This window comes from Brassica oleracea, chromosome C3 (genome assembly GCF_000695525.1).
Source record: "Brassica oleracea var. oleracea cultivar TO1000 chromosome C3, BOL, whole genome shotgun sequence".
In the NCBI taxonomy this organism is placed as follows: Eukaryota; Viridiplantae; Streptophyta; class Magnoliopsida; order Brassicales; family Brassicaceae; genus Brassica; species Brassica oleracea.
The window spans coordinates 62,227,880-62,236,468 of record NC_027750.1 but is presented as its reverse complement, the minus strand read 5'-3'; the positions used below and the strand labels follow the sequence as shown (position 1 = coordinate 62,236,468).

The window sequence follows — 8,589 nt, the reverse complement described above, 5'->3', positions numbered from 1 at the left end:
CTTGTTTTAAAAAAAAAATAAAAAGCAAATAACAACCAAACAACTGAATGAGATTACCCCACGAGATCTCTCACGAGACTGCAAACCCTAATCCGACGACCTCTCCGTCGCCGCTTGATCCTCATCGCCGGTAAGATTCTCTTCTTTTTTTTTTTTTTTCTCATCTTCGTTAGTCCTTTCTCTCGTTGCCTCGCCTCGTGTTTAGTTATTCTGGATCCAAAATCGGTCTCTCTTCTTTTTGTTCTACTGGTTACGTTTCCGAGAGCTCAAGCGTTTAGAATTGTTATTCCTTGGGATCCGTGCTGTTATTCTAGTCCTATGGCTCATCTTTGACTGCTATGTGTAAGGCGTTTATATCTTTGTTTCAGTATGTATGATTGTGATAGAACAAATACTTGTGATGGTGCGTTTAAGCATGAAGAATTGAAAATAAACTATTTGGTTTATCATTTACAGATTCGCCATAGATTTGCGTTGATGAGATTGGATTAAATTATATTGATTGAATTATAACGCCTTTTCAGTGTTGATTAGGTCTATATCTGTGTTCCTGTATGTATGCTTGTGACGTATTTATGATTAAGTAGACTGTTTGGTTTATCATCTTCAGATTCTTTGACGGCGTCGTTATTGGATTAAGATGGCTGGATATTCAACGAAAGGAGCTCCTCCTACGAATGGATCAGTCTACGTTTCCAATCTACCACCAGGCACTGACGAGAATATGTTGGCTGAGTATTTTGGGACCATTGGGTTACTAAAGGTATGGTATTAGCCAGGTACTAATGGTTTGCTTCAATTACCTTTTGACGTTATTGAATTCTTGTAATCCATAAGATGTCTAACTTCTTACCGTTTTTGGTTTTATCTAGAGAGACAAACGAACTGGTACTCCCAAGGTGTGGCTGTACCGAGACAAAGAGACTGATGAGCCGAAAGGAGATGCTACTGTTACCTATGAGGACCCGCACGCTGCTTTGGCTGCTGTCGAATGGTTCAATAACAAAGACTTTCATGGAAGCATCATTGGAGTTTTTATGGCGGAGTCGAAGAACAACAGAAGTGGAGGAGATCATCCGAGTGAGTCTTTTGGATTCGATGGGGGTGCTGCTAACAAGGAAATAGATGGAGGTGCTGGAAGGGGGAGAGGTCAGGGTGATTCTTCCGCCAAGCCATGGCAGCAGGACGGTGACTGGATGTGCCCAAATACAAGGTCTGTGATATCGGTGAGGAGCTTCATCTATCCACTGTTTTTTTGCAGTTTTATATTTCAGAGTTTTTAGCTGTATAGTGTTCTTCTATTGGTAGTTGCACAAATGTGAATTTTGCGTTCCGTGGGGTTTGTAACCGTTGCGGAACTGCCAGACCAGCTGGTGCATCTGGTGGCAGCATGGGTGGTGGTGGTCGTGGAAGGGGCCGAGGTGGAGGTGCTGATGGTGGGCCACCCGGGAAGGGTGCTTCTACTGGTCTTTTTGGTCCAAATGATTGGTCTTGTCCAATGTAAGTAATCTGTTTAGGTCTGAAATAATAGTTGGTTCACTTTCACATGATAATGAGCGTTTAATACTTGTTAAAAATGTGTTGCAGTAGAAAGTTTACATTCTGATGAACGTATGGAAAGGTGTGTAGCTTGTATGTGGATGCCTTTGATTAAACCTTCACTTAGAAATGATGTGGCACTGAAACTGGCCCTAAGAATGTGTGAATGCACCATGTTCTTCATCTTTTAAATGTTGATTCTAATTTCGTTGATTGCCTTCAGAGAGTTGTCAAACTGAAATAGTGGGCTGTAGACTCGTAATTTTGATCCAGTATCCTGAGTTTTTCTTAGATTCTTTTGAGAAAGTTATTTCTTGCAGAGGTTGTGTTCATTTTCTGCGTCAGATATACAAATTAGGATTGTAAGTTTAATGGAATCTTATGTTTTTTTCCACTAGTTTAAGTAAGAGGCTGCTCTCATTTTGTATATATGCTCTGGTTCCGGTTTCTAGTGTTCATTTGATTTGTAATCCATTTGTTCTAATATTGTAATTATCAGGTGCGGCAATGTCAACTGGGCTAAGCGTTTAAAATGTAATGTCTGCAACACCAATAAACCTGGTCAGAATGAAGGTGGTGTCAGGTATGACTCAGTGCAATGATAAGCTTGCTTTTTTTATTGTTTCTTTGCAATGTGGAGCTGAGGATTGATATTATAATTGTTTTCGCGGTGAATTTAGGATACATTTATAGATTTTCTGTTCTATACTTAGTAGTTTTGCTGTCACTTTGTCAGCAGGGAATTTTTATTCTTCTTTAGAGATGGCCTAATAGACAATTGTAAAATAGAACACAGTATTCTCTTCTGCAATTTGACGGAGTGCTTCTTATGCCACTGTGTTCAGTATGAGAAAGCTGCTGCTGCATCAAAATGTTTTCTGTGACTACCTCACTTGAAATGTTTTATCGTGGCCAAATTAGAGTTACTTAAAGAAACGTGTAGGTCACAGCTTGATGGCCCTGTTGTTCTCTTGAAAGACCTGCGCTTATTCATTTTATTTTTCTATATAGGGGAGGTCGTGGTGGTGGTTACAAGGAATTGGATGAACAAGAATTAGAGGAAACAAAGAGACGCAGGCGTGAGGCGGAACAAGTAAAATATTCTTTCGCTGAAGCGTTCTCTGTGTTTGTGTTTTCCTTGTTGCAGTTCAGTTGAGTTCTCAGGTTCTTTTTTTTTGTGCATACCGTTTTAACTTTATGTCATAAAAATCTCAGGATGATGGTGAAATGTATGATGAGTTTGGGAATCTAAAGAAGAAGTACCGTGTTAAAACACACCAAGCTGACGCCAGACCTGCTGTTGCTGCTGGTCGTGCTGGGTGGGATGTCGAGGAACTAGGTAATTTATGTTTTAACTTCCTCAGAGAACTCCTCTAGTGTAATGATAAACAAAGTGTTTATTCGGTGCGTATATATTATCTGCAGGTGTTGATAGAGATGGAAGAGAGAGAAGCAGAGACAGGCAAAGAGACGGTGGCGACAAGCATAGAGATCATCATCACTACGATAAGCATAGACGCAGGAGCAGAAGCAGAAGCCGAGAGAGGGAAAGAGGCAAGGAGCGAGACTATGACCGCGACCGGGACAGAGACTATGGTCGTGGAAGCAGGTACCGTAACTGAGAGATTGCTCAATTAGGGTTTTATTATTAGTCTCTCATCTTTTCTAATGTTTTATCGACTTTATTTCTACAATGATGGGTAACATTCCATTTCTCTGGCCTTTTCTTTTAATGGTGTGAAGTTTAAAGTCTTTTGTTACTTCAGTGGTCTGATTATGTTCAGAGATATTATCCCATGTCTTCTTGTCTTTTGTATTAATTTTAGTTGTCCGTTTGGTTTTTACTTTGTTGTGTGATTCCTCTTGTTCATTGCCAATCATTTTCAGCGCTGAAATGAAACGGACTAAAAGGATAGAACATGAAGATATTTGTGGATAATAATTTCTCAGAAATCTAAAATAGGATAAGAAAAAATTGGGCGCTTGGTATTTTGCGGGGACGGGAAGGTTTACGTTGGTATCATGTCGCTGTCAAATACATGGTCGCATTTGGAAATAATACGATGATAAAGCTCGCACATAAACCAAGAAAAAAAAACCATTTTTGTATAGACCCCACACATTCACATGTATTTTTAACAAGAACTTTTAAATACAAGATCATAAACATGACAATATCGTAATGGAGTTTTATGTGATCGGATGTAAATCTCTGTTTCAAAATTAAAGTAAAAAAAAATATTACCAAAGTAGAAGGCGCTAAACAAAGTTATTTTTTTTTGTCATCCAAAATTATATAATATATACGGAATGAAAGACACCAAAAACCTAAATTTGATATCAACTCTACAAATTACAATGGATTTGTTCAAAAAATATTAGTTAAGCGATTTAACTATAAACAGCTGAATTCACTAAAATAAATACCACTACATATATAAAAATTAAGCAGGGTAAATGGAGACGATTAACACAACGTCTAAAGAAAACTGTAGGTTACGGGCATAATTTCAACATGTAAACACGTAATCCTTGCTTTTGATTTTATAGCATGACGTTGAGTTCGTCGTCATATATCCTTAGATAATTCTTAGGTAGCTACGGCCGAGGTCGTAGGTGTCATGACCGTGGTGCTCGTAGCTCCTAGCTAAGCTCATCCCTAAATCATATAGTGGTATCGTGTGTGATACTTTGATTCATTCGCTTCTCCACACAAAATATATGATTCATACATATTGACTCCAAACTCTTGTTTGATCTCCCACTGAAAGTCTTTTGCACATAGCTAGCCAGATAATGAAAGCAAGACGCCTTGACTGAACCAGACTACACGGTTCAACTCGACACGAGGCATTTTCAATCCTAGTTCGTCACATCTTAGATAGATAACTAGATATACTAATCTGAACTGAATTCTTTTTAGCTAAAACAATTATTTATGATACCGTCTACAAAATATAGGGTTTTGATCACATGAAGTTAAATACCATACCAAACTTCATCAGTTGAATCACTTTTAAGAAGTATGAGATACCTAATTTGTTTTTCTTCTAACAATTATCAGTTTTATTCGTGTATGAAAATAAACAAACAAATATATATATATATAAGCAAAAAAAAAGATATTGTTAACTTTGAATTTGAATTTTCTGTAAAATTTTGAACTGAACAACACAAACATTGTTCTTTACATAAAGAAAACTACAATATGTAGACAGTAGCTTAGTACCATGAAAATTTGTGCAATTGGATAAGAAAATACTAAATTATACTCCAGTAGTTTTTTTTTATAAAGTCAATCCTTCTCAGAGGAATAAGAATCGAAGTTCAACAACATTCTTTAAAACAACAAAACAATACAAACAACATATAATCATTTTATTGGAATTTGAGATAATTTGAAAATTTATGTGGTTTTCTGTATATTTGCATAAAATTATACTATAGTTTTTTTTTTGAAAATAAAAATTATACTATAGTTCAGCATAAGCTTTTGTCTAACTTCCGTCTAATTTATCTTTAATATATGTTATTTTATCTAAATAAATTGTATTATTACCATGAAAATTGTGCATCAGATAAGCAATTATTAAATTATATTAATTTCTTTTTAAAGTAAATCTTCTCAAAGAATCAAAGTTCAACAACATTCTTTTATAAAACAACAAAGCAAGACAAACAACTAAAACTTATTTCATGGGAATTTGAGATAATCTGAAAAATTTATGTGGTTTTCTATATATTTTGTATTAAAATTATACTATAGTTCAACACAAACTTTTGTCTTACATTCGTCTAGTTTTTCTTTAATATATTTTATTTATTATGTATTTGCATTGGTGTAAATAAAGACAAATAAAACACTATACATATCTCATTTCCATGTGGCCACTATAATTATTGCTCTATAAAATCCAAAAATACACACAAAATAAACAGCGGAAAGCTTACAACAAGTCACAAGACTCATTAGGCTTTCATACTCTGATGCAAAAATCGTGAGAAATGTCTCTCTTCTACGATCTCCGAATCAATATCAATGGAGAATACACATTCTTCCTCAATCAGGTAAAACAAAAACCAAACCTAAAAGAACGAATCTTGATTATGCTCTGATCCTTATTTCTCTGTATGCTCTGTTTTAGGATGTGATCTCAAAGTACTCTGGGAGCGTGAGGAAGATGATAAAACAGAGCAAGAAGAAGAGAAACAAGAAGAATAAAGATCCAGAGATCATCACTATCGAGATCGATGAGTTTCCAGGTGGACCAGATGGGTTTGAGCTGGTTTCAAGGTTCTGTTACAGCAACGGAGGAATCTCAATCGATGTCTCAAATGTCTCGACTCTGTACTGTTGCTCTGTTTTTCTAGGCATGACAGAGAAGCTCTGTTTCTCTAACCTTTTGACTCAGGCAGAGACTTTTCTTGAAGAAGTGTTCTATGGTTCTTGGAACGACATCGTTTTAAGCCTCAAGAACTGCGAGCAAGATCAAGTGTTCCTCCACGCGGATTCGTATGGTCTCGTCGATAAACTCATTTTCTCAGCTTTGACAAAAATCTCTCGGAGTTCAGAAGCCTTCTCTTCCTCTTCTCCGTCTTATTCTTCGCCTTCTTCGGCCAAGAACACGCCCGAATCAGACAAAAGGTTAACTTCTTGGACAGTTTCTTGCGGAAGAAGCAACGAGTGGTGGTTTGATGATATGTCAAGTCTCTCCCCGCTGATCATCTCGAAGCTAATAAGGATCACTGGAGCTTACAAAACCAACGTAAAAAGCTTGTTCCTAACTAAGTTTCTTCTTCATTATCTCAAGACAAAACTCCAAACCAAATCAAACAAGACAGAGCTTATGAGGAACAAGCTTGAGTACTCTGAGTTAGCTGATACAGCGGTTAGAGGAGTGGTTTCAGCTGGTAAAACAGCATTTTCTTGCAGGAAACTCTTCTGGGTTCTTCGGGTTTTATCCAGCTTTAGTCTAAGTAGAGAGTCAAAGACTGGTTTGGAAACCTTAATTGGAGAGATGTTGGATCAAGCAACACTTGATGATCTTCTGATACCTGCAGCTGGAGGAAGCAGAGAAAGTGGATTCTACAATGTTGATCTTGTGAAAAGATTGTTAAAAGTGTTTGTGAGGAACATAGAAGAAGAATCAAAGATGAAAGAATTTGGGAGATTGATTGATAAGTATTTGAGAGAGATATCTCCAGATCAGAATTTGAAAGTATCCAAGTTCCTTGGAGTTGCAGAGAGTTTGCCAGATTCAGCTAGAGATTGCTTTGATGGAGTTTACAGAGCCATTGACATCTATCTACAGGTCAGTTTTTTTTTTTTTTTCTTGAATTTTTCTTTTTATTTGACAAAGATTTTCATGAATCTCTTCACCAACTATGCAAACAAAAAATGTTTTTGATACAAAGTGAGACAAATAAAAGAGAAAATAAGTTTTTATTTTATTTTGTACTGGACATACAGAAGCTGACAAGTGACAGATAGATTTCAATACAATTTTCTATTGAATACATTTTGGTTTCTTATACTACTAATCAAGTGATCAAACACAGAGTGAAACTATTCTTTTAATCATCATAAAGATTTGAAATTTGTGATTATGTGTATACCATTTATACACGGAGAGTATATGTTATATTTAAGACTTGGAGTCATCTTCAGTTTCTTCACTGTCTTGTTGCTGCCGTGGGGTTCCTGTCAGATTACCTCACAACGATACAATTTCTTCTGTATTCTTGTCTGTCTGGTCCTTTTACCACTTTTAAAAATACTAAAAACTCAAAACTATAGTTCTTTTTGGGTATGGTACTATCATTTGCCATGTGAAACACTCTAGCAAGTATCCATATTCAAAAAAATAATAATTTGGAGATATCCATTTTATGAAATTCCCTATACGAACTTTAAGGAACTAATGATATTTCAGTTTTATCTTAGATCTTTTTTTTCTAGAATATTTACAATCTATATTGCAAACTGATATCAGTGCCCTATATAGTAAGTCGATTCTAATTTTTGTTTTTTTTTGTTGTTGTTGTACAGTCTCATTCGAATCTGACACCACAAGATCGAACAAAGATATGTCGATGCCTCAATTACAAGAAACTAACAAGGGAGACCTGCAAACAGCTTGCCAGAAACCCTAAGATCCCCCCAGACGTGGCCGTTGAAGCACTCAAGTCCAGTTGTGAAAATCAAGAACACAGGACTCAAGAGGTGAAACTTGTAAACAAGAGTACGTGTCGTAGTCGTAGACACTCACAAGACAAGAAGCATGTAATGTTGCACCTCAAAGGCTTTGATATATCAGAGAAATTAGCTGAGGAGTTGAAGACTAAAGGAGGATATAACTGGAAGGTTATGGATAGTTTCAGAGAAGGGTTATGAGGTAATATGGTAATCTCACTTGCGTCCCAGTGTTGTGCAGAATTTTGTACAAATAATCAGTTCTGCGTTTTTCATATCAAAAGCTATGAATTTATGAACATTACCTTTCACTTGTCTACCAAGTAAATCAACAACCATACACGCAAATTGATCCCCATTTGGCTCCAAATTAAATTGAACCAAACCGAATCAAATCAAACCAAAATAAACCGAACCCGAACTGAGAATATTTGGTTTGGCTAAAATTCAATCGGTTTTGTTCAGTACACAAAAACTGATCAGTTCGTCAAATACCAACCAAACAAACTGAATCAATAAGCCGAAATTAAGGGAACTATGCCAAATTTTATCAGAATAATTTGTCTCCCACCGAATAAACCGAGATATGAAACGTTTTTGGTTGAATTCGGAACACAAAATATAACTCAAAACCAAACCGAATAGTCTAAATTTCAAACCAAACCAAAATCAATTTAGTGATATATTCTCAAAACCAAGAAAAACTAAAAAAACCGAATGCGCACTTGTAGGGGTTATTGGTTGTTGTATTTTAATGGATTTGAAAATATGAACTAAATCTAGTATTATTGGTTTAATGATTCATAAATTCTATATCAAATCAAGTGTTATTCAATCGTAAGGATTTATTGATAAAT

General features: G+C 35.9%; 2 protein-coding genes across 2 annotated transcripts; both read left to right on the top strand.

Moving 5' to 3' along the window:
* LOC106328901 (transcription initiation factor TFIID subunit 15-like) lies at nt 1–3,383 on the top strand. The gene is made up of 8 exons (XM_013767440.1): nt 1–130; nt 611–763; nt 873–1,213; nt 1,309–1,500; nt 2,039–2,122; nt 2,551–2,632; nt 2,755–2,878; nt 2,965–3,383. The coding sequence occupies exons 2-8, from the start codon at nt 641–643 to the stop codon at nt 3,159–3,161; spliced, it is 1,143 nt and encodes a 380-aa protein (XP_013622894.1). The 5' UTR covers nt 1–130; nt 611–640; the 3' UTR covers nt 3,162–3,383.
* Nucleotides 3,384–5,452: 2,069 nt separating this feature from the next.
* On the top strand, nt 5,453–8,049 carry LOC106328343 (BTB/POZ domain-containing protein At1g50280). The gene is made up of 3 exons (XM_013766770.1): nt 5,453–5,607; nt 5,685–6,851; nt 7,589–8,049. Exons 1-3 carry the CDS (start codon nt 5,545–5,547, stop codon nt 7,931–7,933), a joined length of 1,575 nt encoding a protein of 524 aa, XP_013622224.1. The 5' UTR covers nt 5,453–5,544; the 3' UTR covers nt 7,934–8,049.
* The last annotated feature ends 540 nt before the right edge of the window (nt 8,050–8,589 follow it).

What these genes read in the sequence shown, in the direction of transcription:
- LOC106328901 (XM_013767440.1), top strand. Translation starts at nt 641, where the DNA reads ATGGCTGGATATTCAACGAAAGGAGCTCCTCCTACGAATGGATCAGTC. An exon ending in AATGATTGGTCTTGTCCAAT is followed by an intron (nt 1,501 to 2,038) that starts GTAAGTAATCTG and finishes TGTAATTATCAG; the next exon opens with GTGCGGCAATGTCAACTGGG. An exon ending in GCAGGCGTGAGGCGGAACAA is followed by an intron (nt 2,633 to 2,754) that starts GTAAAATATTCT and finishes TAAAAATCTCAG; the next exon opens with GATGATGGTGAAATGTATGA.
- LOC106328343 (XM_013766770.1), top strand. Translation starts at nt 5,545, where the DNA reads ATGTCTCTCTTCTACGATCTCCGAATCAATATCAATGGAGAATACACA. An exon ending in ACACATTCTTCCTCAATCAG is followed by an intron (nt 5,608 to 5,684) that starts GTAAAACAAAAA and finishes GCTCTGTTTTAG; the next exon opens with GATGTGATCTCAAAGTACTC. An exon ending in CCATTGACATCTATCTACAG is followed by an intron (nt 6,852 to 7,588) that starts GTCAGTTTTTTT and finishes GTTGTTGTACAG; the next exon opens with TCTCATTCGAATCTGACACC.